At 46.1% G+C, this 18,591-nt stretch overlaps 1 protein-coding gene across 1 annotated transcript; it reads right to left on the reverse strand.

Annotated features, from left to right (window-relative positions):
* Positions 1-3,820: 3,820 nt before the first annotated feature.
* LOC118944045 (keratin-associated protein 4-3-like) lies at positions 3,821-16,987 on the reverse strand. The gene is made up of 3 exons (XM_036961570.1): positions 16,966-16,987; positions 5,132-5,713; positions 3,821-3,861 (listed from the first exon to the last, which is right to left on the reverse strand). Exons 1-3 carry the CDS (start codon positions 16,985-16,987, stop codon positions 3,821-3,823), a joined length of 645 nt encoding a protein of 214 aa, XP_036817465.1.
* Between the last annotated feature and the right edge of the window lie 1,604 nt (positions 16,988-18,591).

Genomic DNA, 18,591 nt, shown 5'->3' on the forward strand with positions numbered 1-18,591 from the left:
ATACCAGAAGTTCTGAGCTATCCAATCAGTCTCCAGTCCTATCTACCTACCTACAGGTTACAGGAAATACCAGAAGCTCTGAGCTATCCAATCAGTCTCCAGTCCTATCTACCTACCTACAGGTTACAGGAAATACCAGAAGCTCTGAACTATCCAATCAGTCTCCATTCCTATCTACCTACCTACAGGTTATGGAAATACTAGAAGCTCTGAACTATCCAATCAGTCTCCAGTCCTATCCACCTACCTACAGGTTACAGGAAATACCAGAAGCTCTGAACTATCCAATCAGTCTCCAGTCCTATCTACCTACCTACAGGTTACAGGAAATACCAGAAGCTCTGAGCTATCCAATCAGTCTCCAGTCCTATCTACAGTCCTATCTACCTACCTACAGGTTACAGGAAATACCAGAAGCTCTGAGCTATCCAATCAGTCTCCAGTCCTATCCACCAACCACTACTACTCTGTAATAGACATCCACCAACCATTACTACTGTGTAATATACATCCACCAACCATTACTACTCTGTAATATACATCCACCAACCATTACTACTCTGTAATAGACATCCACCAACCATTACTACTGTGTAATATACATCCACCAACCATTACTACTCTGTAATATACATCCACCAACCATTACTACTCTGTAATATACATCCACCAACCATTACTACTCTGTAATATACATCCACCAACCATTACTACTCTGTAATAGACATCCACCAACCATTACTACTCTGTAATAGACATCCACCAACCATTACTACTCTGTAATAGACATCCACCAACCATTACTACTCTGTAATAGACATCCACCAACCATTACTACTCTGTAATAGACATCCACCAACCATTACTACTCTGTAATAGACATCCACCAACCATTACTACTCTGTAATAGACATCCACCAACCATTACTACTCTGCATTTAATATAAGCCAACCATTACAATTTTACACATTAAATATTCCCAACCGTTCCAGTTTTCAGGAGCAGCCAGGGTTAAGAGCCATGCCAGAGGGGAAGACCACAGCTGTCCCATCAGGGATTCAACTTGCTATCCTCTAACCTCTCCACTTCTATCCCTCATGCCATCCTCACCTCTCTTTGTGGTCTGCAGTTTTTATGTAAAGCTTTGCAATGAACCGAATGACGTAGTTGAGAGGATGGAGAATGGAGAGAAATGGGAAAGAGGATGGAGGAGAGAATAGTTCTGATAAATGACTACGTACTCAACTAGAACTAAAGGGACCTAAGAAGAAAACAACTATATTAAGCTAAGAAAACATTTTTAATTATTTAAATAATTTATTTTTCATATAGAGTTTTTGCCTCTAGTGAGACAGAAAAATGTTTTAATGTAAAGCAAGTGGATTTTTTAAAACGGTAAATCTGAATAACGTAATCTGTAGAGCTTAAATGAAACAAGTCGCGAGAACAGGGGAAGTGGATTTGAACCAGTGACCTTCGGTTGGCACACTATGGTGTGGCTAAAGAGATCATATCGTAAGGCAGCGTCGTAGAGAGCTGTGACGACTCTTGATCCTGCAATACTTCCAAATATAATTCTCTATAAGGATTAGTTCACATCAACTACAGTGCAATGTGATTGGACAGTTTCATTCTCTTTAGTCTCCAGAATGCTTCTATACATAACTGATATTTGGTCATTTGATATTTTATTAGGATCCCCATTAGCTGTTGCAGAAGCAGCAGCTACTCTTCCTGGTGTCCAACACAGAACGTGAAACATAATACAGAATGACATAATACAGAACATCAATAGACAAGAACAGCTCAAGGACAGAACTACTTACTGTACATTTTTTAAAGGTACACGTAGCCTAGATATCAACGCATACACACACACACTATCTAGGTCAAACAGGAGAGAGGTGTTGTGTTGCTTTATCTGTTTTTTTAAACCAGGTTTGCTGTTTATTTGAGCAATATGAGATGGAAGTAAGTTCCATGCAATAAGGGCTCTATATAATACTGTACGCTTTCTTGAATTTGTTCTGGATTTGGGGACTGTGAAAAGAATCCTGGTGGCATATCTGGTGGGATAAGTGTGTGTGTCAGAGCTGTGTGTAAGTTGACCTAGCAAACAAATTGGGATTTTCAACACATTAATGTTTCTTATCAAAAGAAGAAGTGATGCAGTCAGTCTCTCCTCAACTCTGAGCCAAGAGCGACTGGCATGTATAGTATTTACATCAGCCCTCTGATTACAATGAAGGACAAGACGTGTCGCTCTGTTCTGGGCCAGCTGCAGCTTAACTAGGTCTTTCCTTGCAGCACTGGACCACACGACTGGACAATAATCAAGATTAGACAAAACTAGAGCCTGCAGAACTTGCTTTTTGGAGTGTGGTGTCAAGGAAAATGCACTGTGTGGAAACGTGTGCTCTGTGGACTAAAAGATGGCTTTGGAAGCTTCCTCAGGGAAAATAGTCTGATTGAAAGAGGGAATGAGTCTGGAGGTTATGACGCTGCCATATATTTTTGTTTCTATACCAGGGGTAGGCAGCCCTGGTTCTCGAATGCTGCAGGTACTGTAGTATTTTGTCCAAACCTAGGCACCTCTCCTGACCAACTGATCTAATTGATCAGTCCATACATTGTCTAAATTCAACACACCTGGTCTTCCGGTCTGTTATATCAGAAACAGTCTGCGGTCCTCCAGGGCCAGGGTTGGCCCTACCTGTCACTCCCTGGCCTTAGTTATCTTTGTTTTCTTTATTATTTTGGTTAGGAGACACTTCCGCTGGTCTCTATGATAGATACTGAGTTAATGCTGACATTTCCTTTACTGTCTATATGATAGATACTGAGTTAATGCTGACATTTCCTTTACTGTCTATATGATAGATCCTGAGTTAATGCTGACATTTTCTTTACTGTCTCTATGATAGATACTGAGTGAACACTGACATTTCCTTTACTGTCTATATGATAGGTACTGAGTGAACACTGACATTTCCTTTACTGTCTCTATGATAGGTACTGAGTGAACACTGAGTGTTTTCATCTCATTCCGACTATCTGACTGTAAAGTAGTGTATGATGTTAAACCATTCTGAAGGCTTAGTGTCCATTGACAGAAGGAAATATGCTTGAAATTGCCCCCCTGCCTGGCATTTGAGTGTGTCAGAATTTGTGTGAATGTGAGCCCTGCTCGAGTGCCCTCCTTTGCCACAATATCCAGGTCTCGTATCTCAGGGAATGAATTGACTAAACTAACCTGGTCTGGAGTCTCCAGCGGATGGCTTGACTAAACTGACCTGATCTGGAGTCTCCAGTGGATGGCGTGACTAAGCTAACCTGGTCTGGAGTCTCCAGTGGATGGCGTGACTAAACTAACCTGGTCTGGAGTCTCCAGTGGATGGCTTGACTAAACTAACCTGGTCTGGAGTCTCCAGTGGATGGCTTGACTAAACTAACCTGGTCTGGAGTCTCCAGTGGATGGCGTGACTAAACTAACCTGGTCTGGAGTCTCCAGTGGATTGCGTGACTAAACTGACCTGATCAGGAATCTCCAGGGCAGAATACAAAGTACTGGGTCCTAGACCCTGGACCTCTGGACTCCAGTCTGTGGAGATGTTCTGTCCAGGTTGGGCCCAAGGCTGTGGTTTTCCAAAGCTCCTCTGACCATGACACGACCCAGATTGTGAACTCATGGGCTGAGTTGGCAGTTTGCCGCCCCTATCTGACCTGGATGTTCAGTGTGTGTGTGTGTGACTGGAGAGGGAGTGGAGGAGGGGGGTTCCACTGGGGGATCAACAGCAGAGGCTGATCTAAGGACTCTGCTCAGCAGATGAGTTTTGGCTCTGGGTAGCAGATAGCGAAGCCTGGAGGGACACAAACACAAGCACACATCAACATAAACATAAACATACACACACAAATACAGGGGAGCCAAACATGATTTAGAACCTATGAGTAAAGTGTCAAGTAGGAAAAGTGTCAATTGTAAAAACATTTCCCATCTGGGCTGACAAATAGATCATCTCATTTCAATAAATCAGTAAACCAATACAATCAATCTATCAAATCTACCAATCACATGATGTCTTTGACTGTAAAAACCGTAATCACATAATTTACATGTCATTACTGACAACACAGTAAATATAAAACCAGGCACAGGTAAGAATTATGCAAAAAACAGCATTACCACATGCCAGATATATAGGAATCAGCATATCTAATAACTGTCTCCTCAAGATGTAGTGTAAACAGATGACTCATTAATATCTGTCTCCTCAAGATGTAGTGTAAACAGATGACTCATTAATAACTGTCTCCTCAAGATGTAGTGTAAACAGATGACTCATTAATATCTGTCTCCTCAAGATGTAGTGTAAACAGATGACTCATTAATATCTGTCTCCTCAAGATGTAGTGTAAACAGATGACTCATTAATAACTGTCTCCTCAAAATGTAGTGTAACCAGATGACTCATTAATAACTGTCTCCTCAAGATGTAGTGTAACCAGATGACTCATTAATAACTGTCTCAACATGATGTAGTGTAACCAGATGTATCATTAATAACTGTCTCAACATGATGTAGTGTAACCAGGTGTATCATTAATAACTGTCTCATCATGATGTAGTGTAACCAGATGTATCATTAATAACTGTCTCATCATGATGTTGTATTGTAACCAGGTGTCTTATTAATGACTGTCTCAACATGATGTAGTGTAACCAGATGTCTCATTAATAACTGTCTCATCATGATGTAGTGTAACCAGATGTCTCATTAATAACTTTCTCATCATGATGTAATGTAACCAAGCTTTAGACCTCCAGCCTTCTCTTATGCACAGCCAAGTCACAGCCAGAGAAAAGAAGAATGCCTCATTATCTCCACATGGCTTTCATATGTTTGATCTGTGTGATCAAATCGCATACAGATATTTAGCAGGTGTTATTGTGAGTGTAGCGAAACGCTTGTGTTCTTGGCTCCAACAGCGCTGCAAAAATATCTAACATTCCACAACGATAAAAACACATCTCAAATTTAAATAATGGAATTATGAAATATAGAAACATTAGGATGAGCAATGTCAGAGTCTGAAGTATACATTTATATATGTATGATTGGATGTTACATTTGGGGTTGTAGACGTCCTGGGTATGTTGGGCAGGCCGTACCACCCTCTGGAGAGCCCTACGGTTGCGGATGGTGCGGTAGCAGCCTGTGATACAGCCCGAGGTTGAAGAGGGGCAGTTGCGGTAGCAGCCTGTGATACAGCCCGAGGTTGAAGAGGGGCTGTTGCGGTAGCAGCCTGTGATACAGCCCGAGGTTGAAGAGGGGCTGTTGCGGTAGCAGCCTGTGATACAGCCCGAGGTTGAAGAGGGGCTGTTGCGGTAGCAGCCTGTGATACAGCCCGAGGTTGAAGAGGGGCTGTTGCGGTAGCAGCCTGTGATACAGCCCGAGGTTGAAGAGGGGCTGTTGCGGTAGCAGCCTGTGATACAGCCCGAGGTTGAAGAGGGGCAGTTGCGGTAGCAGCCTGTGATACAGCCCGAGGTTGAAGAGGGGCAGTTGCGGTAGCAGCCTGTGATACAGCCCGAGGTTGAAGAGGGGCTGTTGCGGTAGCAGCCTGTGATACAGCCCGAGGTTGAAGAGGGGCAGTTGCGGTAGCAGCCTGTGATACAGCCCGAGGTTGAAGAGGGGCAGTTGCGGTAGCAGCCTGTGATACAGCCCGAGGTTGAAGAGGGGCTGTTGTGCCTTCTTCACCACACTGTCTGATTGGGTAGCACATTTCAGATTGTCAGTCGTGTGTACGCCGAAGACCTTGAAGCTTTTCACCTTCTCCACTGCGATACCGTCGATGTGGATGGGGGCATGCTCTCTCTACTGTCTCCTGAAGTCCACAATCAGCTCCTTCGTTTGGTTGACGTTCAGGGAATCATACTGGTTTCAACAAGTACGGCAGCCAAATGTGTTCTAAGTGCTGGTAGAGAATGTGAGAGTGAGCGTGACCATAGAGTGTGTGTAACGGGGCTATTATGGCAAGGACAATGCTTGATAATGAGAGTATAATAACTCTTGGAATTATATCTGCTTTGCATTCCAACAAGCGAGTATGTGATGAGTGTTCTTTTGTGTGTGTGTGTAAATGTAAATGTGTTGGAATAATTGCAGATGTTCCCTCTGGCATGAAGCTGTGAAAAAGAGAGTGAATGGGTGAAAGAGAGAGACAGACAGAGGTGGAGAGACAAAGAGAGAGAGAGAGAGGTGGTGAAGCAGAGAGAGAGTGAGGTGGAGAGGCAGAGAGAGAGAGAGATGTAGCAGAGAGTGAGAGAGAAGTGGAGAGGCAGAGAGAGAGAGAAAGAGAGAGAGGGGGAGAGGTGGAGAGAAAGAGAGAGGTGGAGAAGCAGAGAGAGAGAGAGAGAGAGAGAGACAGTGGTGGAGAGGCAGAGAGAGAACGCAGAGCAAACTAGAATGCTATTTTGCCCTAAACAGAGTACACAGTGGCAGAATACGACTGACCCAAACATAAGGAAAGCTTTGACTATGTACAGACTCATTGAGCATAGCCTTGCTATTGAGAAAGGCATCCGTAGGCAGACATGGCTCTCAAGAGGAGAAAGGCTTTGTGCACACTGCCCACAAAATGAGACAGAGAGAGAGAGAGAGAAGGAGAGAGAGAGAGAGAGAGAGAGAGAGAGAGCGAGAGAGAGAGAGATAGAGAGGCAGAGGCAGAGGCAGAGGCAAAAGTAGAGGCAGAGGCAGAGGCAGAGAGAGGTGACTGAAGCGTTAACTTCTATATATAAACAATCACATGTAATTTTAGATGTTCAGTCCTTGCATCCACAGCTCTGTCTATGAATTTGAGCGTGGTTACGCTTTTACAGAATAGAGTTGGGGTGACCACTTCATTATTGTTTCAATTAAGGATTTTAGCTTTATAAGCATTGATTGCAAAGCCTCCTGCCTGGCAGCACTCATACAATAATTGTTTGCTTTGCATGTGTGTGTGTGTGTGTGTGTGTGTGTGTGTGTGTGTGTGTGTCTGTGTGTGTGTGTGTGTGTGTGTGTGTGTGTGTGTGTGTGTGTGTGTGTGTGTGTGTGTGTGTGTGTGTGTGTGTGTGTGTGTGTGTGTGTGTGTGTGTGTGTGTGTGTGTGTGAGTGGTGTGTGTGTGTGTGTCAGCAGCCTCCAGTGGTCGATTCCCTTCACTAGATTGCACTACAGTATAACCATTGTTGGGGAAGCTACCCTGAAAATATAGTTTACCAAAGCCACCAATTACTTCTCATTGAAAGAAGTTAAGATACACCAAAGCTACTCTTAAGAAACATATTTTTACTCTGAATTTTTTATTTTATATATCCTTTATTTAACTATTACAGTTTTTTTTGATTGCTAAACGACAGTGGGCACAACTGGAGTCACATGTGCAAAACTCTAACTACAGTCTGCACTACCAACAGTCACCTGAGCTAAACAGTTCACATCACCTGCAAAACTCATTCCAAGCAACACAACTCTTAACACATGGCTCAAAACACGCTCAGTGCAGCCAAACACTATGCACAACCCTCACTGAGATAACACACTGTCACTCAGAACACACTGAGAGTAAAAACACTAGCATCAAACACCAATACAGAAATTACAAACTTCTCATCTTTACAGTTTGAACAATTTCAGTGACTTCATACAAAGTAATATTTTCTTCAAAGAAAAGAGTGACATTCTTTCACATGATTTATTAAAATTTTTAGAACATAACAATTCTTTAAGGTAAATGAAAATTAGCAGTTTGCTTCAATAGTCTGTAGTAATTTACGGAATTACAGTAATGAGAAAAAAAAGGTAGAAACTAAAAGTACATACTGTAATTCAAACAAATAATTGAGGGGCTAATCCTGCCTCTAGCATCAGGCCACAGGTTTTCTTCAACATCACATCTAATGTTTTCTCTTGCCATGCACCTGGGGAAGAACCTTCTGGAGTGCCTTATCCATCCCTGGCAGTCCTCTGGACTCGTGTCCTCACATCCGGCACGCATGGCTTCCAAAAGAGACATTTGGTCATGTGGTTGGTGACCAAACACTTTCCACCTCCAGGCAGAGAAAAACTCCTCTATTGGGTTGAGGAAGGGTGAATATGCAGGCAGGTACAAAACCATAAATCTGTGATGTGCTGCAAACCAATCTGTGACAGCTGCAGAGTGGTGAAAAGCAACGTTATCGCAAACTATGACGACAACTTGGGGGTTTCTTACTGGCTCCCCCTGTTCTGCTGGCACTATCTGAGCATAGAGCTGTTCTAGGAAAGCTATAAGCCTTTCTGTGTTGTATGGGCCAATGAGTGGTGTGTTGAGAAGCAAACCATCATTGGCCATTGCAGCACACAAGGTGATATTTCCCCCCCTTTGGCCTGGAACCTCCACAGTGGCCCTTTGACCTATAACATTCCTTCCTCTGCGCCGTGTTTTGGCAAGGTTAAATCCAGCTTCATCGATAAATACAAGTGAATGTGGTCTTTCCAGTGCTTCCACCTCCATTACTCTCTGAAAAACAGTAAGTGCACAGTTTTACTGTAGAAATGCTAGTGTTTTTTTTTTACTGTAAATATTTTGTACAGCTGTGTACGTAACCTCAGACGTCTTACCTGGACATATTGGTATCTTTGCTCTTTTACCCGTTCACTGTTTCTCTCGAACGGTACAGTGTATAACTGTTTCATTGTAACTTGGTGTTTCTTTAGGACTCGAGCAATAGTTGATGTGCTGACAGAATTAACATTTTCAAATATATCATTATCAGCCAGCACTCTATCTTGAATCTCCCGCAGTGTTATTGCATTGTTGACAACAACCATGTCAACAATAGCATTTTCCTGCGCATCTGAAAATATTTTTCCTCTTCCCCCTGTTGGGGGCAGCCTTTGGGTCCTGTTGTAAAAATATATTTTACAGTCAAACTTACTGTAATATATATCTGTGTAAATATTCTATAATTGCAATACAAAATAGATTCCTGTAATGTTTTCATTTACTGTAAGGATGTAACTCTCACCTGTTTGCATGATGGAAAATTCGCATTACAGATGCCACTGTGGATCTTTGCAGATTGGGTTGCACCCTCAACCCTGCCTCTCTCAATGAGAGACCATGGTTCACGACATGGTCTATAAGTGTAGCCCTTATTTCATCTGAAATAACAGCTCTTTGTCTTCTTTGTATTCCTCCACGCATCCGCCCTATCCCTGCCACCCTTCTCCCTCCACGAACCCATCTTCCTTGTTCCATTTCCAAAATGAGTCTTTCTGAGCTCTACCTATATATACTGTAATATGTGTGTGTGTTCACTAACAAGTCTAAAACAAGACACCAGCTTAGCCTTTCAGCTGAAATTGCAATCAGCAGTGTTTGAAAGGCACAAGGCTGAAATCTATTCCGTTTTGAATGTGTGGTTCACAGTTTTGACAGCAGTGTGTTAGCATTTGAACAAAGTGCTGTAAATCCACAGTGTTGTGCAGGTTGTGGTTAAAGTCATGGGATAAGTGTGTAGAGTTTTGAAAACTGTGTTCAAGCAATGAAAAACAAACTAGAGTTTGGTCCACATGAACTTCTGCTGTGCAGACTGTGGTTAGAGTTTTGCACATGTGACTCCAGTTGTGTCCACTGTCGTTTAGCAATCGAAAAAAACTGTAAGAATACATTTTTATTTACAATGATGGCCAACCCCTGTCAAACCACAACCCGGTGTTAGGGTGAGTGAATGAGGACCCAAAAGCGAACTAACTTAAACAGAGCTTCTTTAATAACCAAACATAGGTAGGCTCAGATAGACCGGCAGATTCCGACAGGACAGGACAAGGTTACAGCAAACATGACGATAGTCTGGTTCAGGCATGAAACACAACAAACAAGAATCCGACAAGGACAGGAACAAAAACAGAGAGAGATATAGGGGACTAATCAGAGGGAAAAGGGGAACAGGTGGGAGAAGGGGTGACGAGGTAGTCAAGAGGAGACAAGGAACAGCTGGGGGAAAGCGGGGGAGAAAAGGTAACCTAATACGACCAGCAGAGGGAGACAGGGTGAAAGGACAGGACAGAAAGACACAACATGACAGTACCCCCCCACTCACCGAGCGCCTCCTGGCGCACTCGAGGAGGAAACCTGGCGGCAACGGAGGAAATCCTCGATCAGCGCACGGTCCAGCACGTCCCGAGAGGGAACCCAACTCCTCTGCTCAGGACCGTACCCCTCCCAATCAACGAGGTACTGGTGACCACGGCCCCGAGGACGCATGTCCAAAATCCTGCGGACCCTGTAGATGGGTGCGCCCTCGACAAGGATGGGGGGGGGGGGGGGGGGGAAGACGACCGGGGGCGCGAAGAACGGGCTTAATACAGGAGACATGGAAGACCGGGTGGACGCGACGAAGGTATCGCGGAAGAAGAAGTCGAACTGCGACAGGATTAATGACCCGAGAAATACGGAACGGACCAATGAACCGCGGGGTCAACTTGCGAGAAGCCGTCTTAAGGGGAAGGTTCTGAGTGGAGAGCCAAACTCTCTGACCGCGACAATATCTAGGACTCTTAGTTCTACGCTTATTAGCAGCCCTCACAGTCTGCGTCCTATAACGGCAAAGTGCAGACCTGACCCTCTTCCAGGTGCGCTCGCAACGTTGGACAAAAGCCTGAGCGGAGGGGACGCTGGACTCGGCGAACTGAGATGAGAACAGCGGAGGCTGGTACCCGAGGCTACTCTGAAAAGGAGATAGCCCGGTCGCAGACGAAGGAAGCGAGTTGTGGGCGTATTCTGCCCAGGGGAGCTGTTCTGACCAAGACGCAGGGTTGCGAAAAGAAAGACTGCATAAGATGCGACCAATAGTCTGATTGGCCCGTTCTGCTTGACCGTTAGACTGGGGGTGAAAGCCGGAAGAGAGACTGACGGAAGCCCCAAGCAAACGGCAAAACTCCCTCCAAAATTGAGACGTGAATTGCGGACCTCCGTCCGAAACGACGTCTGACGGAAGGCCATGAATTCTGAAAACATTCTCGATGAAGATTTGTGCCGTCTCTTTAGCAGAAGGAAGCTTAGCAAGGGGAATGAAATGAGCCGCCTTAGAGAACCTATCGACAACCGTAAGAATAACAGTCTTCCCCGCTGACGAAGGCAGTCCGGTGACAAAATCTAAGGCGATGTGAGACCACGGTCGAGAGGGAATGGGAAGCGGCCTGAGACGGCCGGCAGGAGGGGAGTTACCGGACTTAGTCTGCGCGCAGACCGAACAAGCAGCCACGAAACGACGCGTGTCATGCTCCCGGGTGGACCACCAAAAACGCTGGCGAATGGAAGCAAGCGTACCCCGAACGCCAGGGTGGCCGGCTAACTTGGCAGAGTGAGCCCACTGAAGAACGGCCAGACGAGTAGGAACGGGAACGAAAAGAAGGTTCCTAGGACAAGCGCGCGGCGACGGAGTGTGAGTGAGCGCTTGCTTTACCTGCCTCTCAATTCCCCAGACAGTCAACCCGACAACACGCCCCTCAGGGAGAATCCCCTCGGGGTCAGTGGAGGCTACTGAAGAACTGAAGAGACGAGATAAAGCATCAGGCTTGGTGTTCTTAGAGCCCGGACGATAAGAAATCACGAACTCGAAACGAGCGAAAAACAGCGCCCAACGCGCCTGACGCGCATTAAGTCGTTTGGCAGAACGGATGTACTCAAGGTTCCTATGGTCAGTCCAAAGGACAAAAGGAACGGTCGCCCCCTCCAACCACTGTCGCCATTCGCCTAGGGCTAACCGGATGGCGAGCAGTTCGCGGTTTCCCACATCATAGTTACGTTCCGACGGCGACAGGCGATGAGAAAAATACGCGCATGGGTGGACCTTGTCGTCAGAGAGGGAGCGCTGAGAAAGAATGGCTCCCACGCCCACCTCTGACGCGTCAACCTCGACAACGAACTGTCTAGAGACGTCAGGTGTAACAAGGATAGGAGCGGATGTAAAACGATTCTTGAGGAGATCAAAAGCTCCCTGGGCGGAAACGGACCACTTAAAGCACGTCTTGACAGAAGTAAGGGCTGTGAGAGGAGCTGCCACCTGACCGAAATTACGGATGAAACGACGATAGAAGTTCGCGAAGCCGAGAAAGCGCTGCAGCTCGACGCGTGACTTAGGGGCGGGCCAATCAATGACAGCTTGGACCTTAGCGGGATCCATCTTAATGCCTTCAGCGGAAATAACAGAACCGAGAAATGTGACGGAGGAGGCATGAAAAGTGCACTTCTCAGCCTTCACAAAAAGACAATTCTCTAAAAGGCGCTGGAGGACACGTCGAACGTGCTGAACATGAATCTGGAGTGACGGTGAAAAAATCAGGATATCGTCAAGGTAAACGAAAACAAAGATGTTCAGCATGTCTCTCAGGACATCATTGACTAATGCCTGAAAGACAGCTGGAGCGTTAGCGAGGCCGAAAGGAAGAACCCGGTATTCAAAGTGCCCTAACGGAGTGTTAAACGCCGTCTTCCACTCGTCCCCCTCCCTGATGCGCACGAGATGGTAAGCGTTACGAAGGTCCAACTTAGTGAAAAACCTGGCTCCCTGCAGGATCTCGAAGGCTGAAGACATAAGAGGAAGCGGATAACGATTCTTAACTGTTATGTCATTCAGCCCTCGATAATCTATGCAGGGGCGCAGAGACCCGTCCTTCTTCTTGACAAAAAAAAACCCCGCTCCGGCGGGAGAGGAGGAGGGGACTATGGTACCGGCGTCAAGAGCTACAGACAAATAATCCTCGAGAGCCTTACGTTCGGGAGCCGACAGAGAGTATAGTCTACCCCGGGGGGGAGTGGTTCCCGGAAGGAGATCAATACTACAATCATACGACCGGTGCGGAGGAAGAGAGGTGGCCCTGGACCGACTGAACACCGTGCGCAGATCGTGATATTCCTCCGGCACCCCTGTCAAATCACCAGGCTCCTCCTGTGAAGAAGAGACAGAGGAAACAGGAGGGATAGCAGACATTAAACATTTCACATGACAAGAGACGTTCCAGGAGAGGATAGAATTACTAGACCAATTAATGGAAGGATTATGACAAACTAGCCAGGGATGGCCCAAAACAACAGGTGTAAAAGGTGAACGAAAAATCAAAAAAGAAATGGTTTCGCTATGATTACCGGAAACAGTGAGGGTTAAAGGTAGCGTCTCACGCTGAATCCTGGGGAGAGGACTACCATCCAGGGCGAACAAGGCCGTGGACTCCCTTAACTGTCTGAGAGGAATGTCATGTTCCCGAGCCCAGGTCTCGTCCATAAAACAGCCCTCCGCCCCAGAGTCTATTAAGGCACTGCAGGAAGCTGACGAACCGGTCCAGCGTAGATGGACCGACAAGGTAGTGCAGGATCTTGAAGGAGAGACAGGAGTAGTAGCGCTCACCAGTAGCCCTCCGCTTACTGATGAGCTCTGGCTTTTACTGGACATGAAGTGACAAAATGACCAGCAGAACCGCAATAGAGACAGAGGCGGTTGGTGATTCTCCGTTCCCTCTCCTTAGTCGAGACGCGGATACCTCCCAGCTGCATAGGCTCAGCTCCCGAGCCGGCAGAGGAAGATGGTAGTGATGCGGAGAGGGGGGCAACGGAGAACGCGAGCTCCTTTCCACGAGCTCGGTGACGAAGATCAACCCGTCGCTCAATGCGAATAGCGAGTTCAATCAAGGAATCCACGCTGGAAGGAACCTCCCGGGAGAGAATCTCATCCTTTACCTCTGCGCGGAGACCCTCCAGAAGACGAGCGAGCAAAGCCGGCTCGTTCCAGCCACTGGAGGCAGCAAGAGTGCGAAACTCAATAGAGTAGTCTGTTATGGATCGATTGCCTTGACATAGGGAAGACAGGGCCCTGGAAGCCTCCTCCCCAAAAACAGATCGATCAAAAACCCGTATCATCTCCTCCTTAAAGTCCTGATACTGGTTAGTACACTCAGCCCTTGCCTCCCAGATTGCCGTGCCCCACTCACGAGCCCGTCCAGTAAGGAGAGATATGACGTAGGCGACACGAGCAGTGCTCCTGGCGTAAGTGTTGGGCTGGAGAGAAAACACAATATCACACTGGGTGAGGAACGAGCGGCATTCAGTGGGCTCCCCAGAGTAACACGGCGGGTTATTGATTCTGGGCTCCGGAGATTCGAAAGCCCTGGAAGTGGCCGGTGGATCGAGGCGGAGATGGTGAACCTGTTCTGTGAGGTTGGAGACTTGGGTGGCCAGGGTCTCAACGGCATGTCGAGCAGCAGACAATTCCTGCTCGTGTCTGCCTAGCATCGCTCCCTGGATCTCGACGGCTGAGTGGAGAGGATCCGAAGTCGCTGGGTCCATTCTTGGTCGGATTCTTCTGTTAGGGTGAGTGAATGAGGACCCAAAAGCGAACTAACTTAAACAGAGCTTCTTTAATAACCAAACATAGGTAGGCTCAGATAGACCGGCAGATTCCGACAGGACAGGACAAGGTTACAGCAAACATGACGATAGTCTGGTTCAGGCATGAAACACAACAAACAAGAATCCGACAAGGACAGGAACAAAAACAGAGAGAGATATAGGGGACTAATCAGAGGGAAAAGGGGAACAGGTGGGAGAAGGGGTGACGAGGTAGTCAAGAGGAGACAAGGAACAGCTGGGGGAAAGCGGGGGAGAAAAGGTAACCTAATACGACCAGCAGAGGGAGACAGGGTGAAAGGACAGGACAGAAAGACACAACATGACACCCGGATGACGCTGGGCCAATTGTAAATATGAATTTGTTCTTAATTGACTTGCCTAGTTAAATAAAGGTAAAAATAAAAATAAAATTGTGCCCCGCCCTGTGGGATTCCCAATCACGGCCGGTGGTGATACAGCCTAAAATCAAACCAGGATCTGTAGTGATGCCTCTAGCATTGAGATGCAGTGCCTTAGTCTGCTGCGCCACTTGGGAGCCCCACACATACACTGTTGTTCACTACACTTTTGGAAAAAAGGTTTTTATCTAGAACGTAAAAGAGTTATTTGGCTGTCTCCATAGGAGAATCCTTTGAAGAACCCCTTTCGGTTCCAAGTAGAATCCTTTTGCATTCCATATAAAACCCTTTCAACCTAGGGTTCTACATGGAACTCAAAAGGGTTATACATGGAACTCAAAAGGGTTCTTCCAAAAGGATGTTCCTATGGGGACAGGCAAAGGAGCCGTTTGGAACCCTTGTTTGAAAGAGTGTAAATCCAAACTACTTTGTAAAAAAGTATCATATCCAAATCTGAAAGGTCATGGACTACAAATTGCAAAAATAGAGATCACTCTGGAGTCAGATGTTAGCATAATGTTTGTCACGTTGTTTTTCTTAACTGATTGTTCCAAGAGGATTCCACTCAAGTAGCTTCCATCATCAAATCAATCTTACAGTGAAATGCTTACTTACGAGCCCTCAACCACCAATGAAGTTTCAAAAAATATGGACAAGAATAAGAGATAAAAGTAACAAGTAATTAAAGAGCAGTAGTAAAACAACAATAGCGAGACTGTATACAGGGGGGAACCGGTACAGAGTTAATTATTTGAGGTAGTATGTACATGTCGGTAGAGTTATTGAAGTGACTATGCATAGATGATAACAACAGAGAGTAGCTGCAGTGTAAAGAGGGGGAGAGGGAGGGGGTCAATGCAAATAGTCTGGGTAGCCATTTGATTAGACAATCAGGAGTCTTATGGCTTGGTGGTAGAAGCTGTTTATAAGCCTCTTGGACCTAGACTTGGTGCTCCGGTACCGCTTGCCGTGCGGTAGCAGAAAGAACAGCCTTTGACTAGGGTGGCTGGATTCTTTGACAATTTTTATGGCCTTCCTCTGACACTGCCTGGTATAGAGGTCCTGGATGGCAGGAAGCTTGTCCCCAGTGATGCACTGGGCCGTTCGCACTACACTCTGTGGTGCCTTGTGGTCGGAGTCCGAGCAGTTTCCGTACCAGGGATGGTGCAGCTGTAGAACCTTTTTGAGGTTCTGAGGACACATGCCAAAATCAGACATGGATTCACACACTACAACGGTACACTAGCAGGTTGTAACTGGAGACAGTATCTCTCTGTGTTTCAGTCAATGTCAAATTGATTCCACTCCATTGACTTGTCTGTATATTGCTTCTTCTACACAAATCATTCCTTTCCTTCCTCTTTTACGAGTGTATCTAAGGGATATAGATTGATAGAATCGGTGAGCATTTGTATTGGCGCTATGTTATCAACAGTCATTTATTTGATGTGCATGCTACTCCTATTGCCTACTCATAAGTATGGCAATCACACACTACTGTACGTTCTCTTGTGTCGAATTCCACTAACACTCAGTGCTTTTCATGATCCACCCTGCCACACTAAAACACACCATGTATAGCTGTATTCCCAAGATGTCCAATGTCATGTTACTGTACTGATAAAAGTTAATTAGTTTCCATTGAATGGTTTTCTCCAGCCTGACTGTGGTACACTCTGAAAGGCATGTCCTATATTTCACGACAGTCACATACTGATTACTGCCTCTCCTCCCAAATGATCCACTTTGTGGTCACATCCCCTGAACACTAATGTCACGTTCATGTCATCAGTGACGTCTGTTCTTCACACATTATACTCTATGACCTGGTCAGCCTGTAGCACCACACATTTCTACCATATTCTATTGTCATGAGTCTTGTTTTGGAGGCACAACTGAGCCATGTCCCCTTAGATAGGCCAGCTGCAAAGTCATAATTGGCTACATTGTACCTTAATTCATCAATCAGGAAGAAGGGAGGAACAAAAACCCGCAGACAGGTGGAATGATACATGTGGGTTAGCAGGGTTAGCAGTGTGGTTAAGGTTAGGGTGAGGTTGAAAATCCCTGTAGCTGTGCCAGCTATTGACCACTCTGCAGAGCTGCCTCCAAAACAAGATTAAAACAATGTTAACCTGCAAAGCACATCAGTAACATGTTGTCAGTATGCATGCATTACACATGCAATATGTGTGTGTGTGTATGTCAGTGTGTGTGTGTGTGTGTGTGTGTGTGTGTGTGTGTGTGTGTGTGTGTGTGTGTGTGTGTGTGTGTGTGTGTGTGTGTGTGTGTGTGTGTGTGTGCGTGTGTGTGTGTTGTGTGTGTGTGTTGTGTGTATGTTGGTGTGTGTGTGTGTGTACACTATGTGTTGTGTGTTGTGTGTGTGTGTGTGTGTGTTGTGTGTGTGTACACTATGTGTTGTGTGTTGTGTGTGTGTGTGTGTGTGTGTGTGTGTACACTATGTGTTGTGTGTTGTGTGTGTATGTGTGTGTGTGTGTGTGTGTGTGTGTACACTATGTGTTGTGTGTTGTGTGTGTGTGTGTTGTGTGTTGTGTGTGTGTATGTTGGTGTGTGTGTGTACACTATGTGTTGTGTGTGTGTGTGTGTGTGTGTGTGTTGTGTGTTGTGTGTGCGTGTGCATGCATGCATGTGTGCGTGCAGGTATTGCAGAGCACTCTAACGTCACGTTAATGTGCCGTTCCACATCCCCACCTCCCTCCACTCTGTCCCTGTCATCAAATCTTTATGTGACATTTTCACACCTCCCCAGTCTCTGACATACACTCACTCAGTCACACACACACACACACACACAAACACACACACACACACACACACACACACACACACACACACACACACACACACACACACACACACACACACACACACACACCATCGGCATTGCTTGCTGTTTGGGGTTTTAGGCTGGGTTTCTGTATAAGCACTTTGTGACATCTGCTGATGTGAAAAGGGCTTTATATATACATTTTATTGATTGATTGTATTATGTGTGTGGTTGATGAGGACGCACAATACGTAGACTTAGCGCACCAACCACGCCCAACCCAAACCAACCACGCCCAACATAAACCAACCACGCCCAACACAAACCAATCACGCGCAACACAAACCAACCACGCCCAACCCAAACCAACCACGCCCAACATAAATCAACCACGCCCAACACAAACCAATCACGCCCAACTCAAACCAATCACGCCCAACACAAACCAACCACGCCCAACAAAAACCAACCACACTCAACACAAACCAACCACACCCAACACAAACCAACCACGCCCAACACAAACCAACCACGCCCAACACAAACTAACCACGCCCAACACAAACCAACCACGGCCAACACAAACCAACCACGCCCAACACAAACCAACCACGCCCAACACAAACCAACCACGCCCAACACAAACCAACCACGCCCAACACAAACCAACCACGCCCAACACAAACCAACCTCGCCCACCACAAACCAACCACGCCCAACAGAAACCAACCACGCTCAACATAAACCAACCACGCCCAACACAAACCAACCACACCCAACACAAACCAACCACGCCCAACACAAACCAACCTCGCCCACCACAAACCAACCTCGACCAACACAAACAAATTACACCCAACACAAACCAACCACGCCCAACACAAACCAACCACGCCCAACACAAACCAACCTCGCCCACCACAAACCAACCTCGACCAACACAAACCAACCACGCCCAACACAAACCAACCAC

The sequence above is a fragment of the Oncorhynchus mykiss genome, chromosome 24 (assembly GCF_013265735.2).
Source record: "Oncorhynchus mykiss isolate Arlee chromosome 24, USDA_OmykA_1.1, whole genome shotgun sequence".
NCBI lineage: Eukaryota > Metazoa > Chordata > Actinopteri > Salmoniformes > Salmonidae > Oncorhynchus > Oncorhynchus mykiss.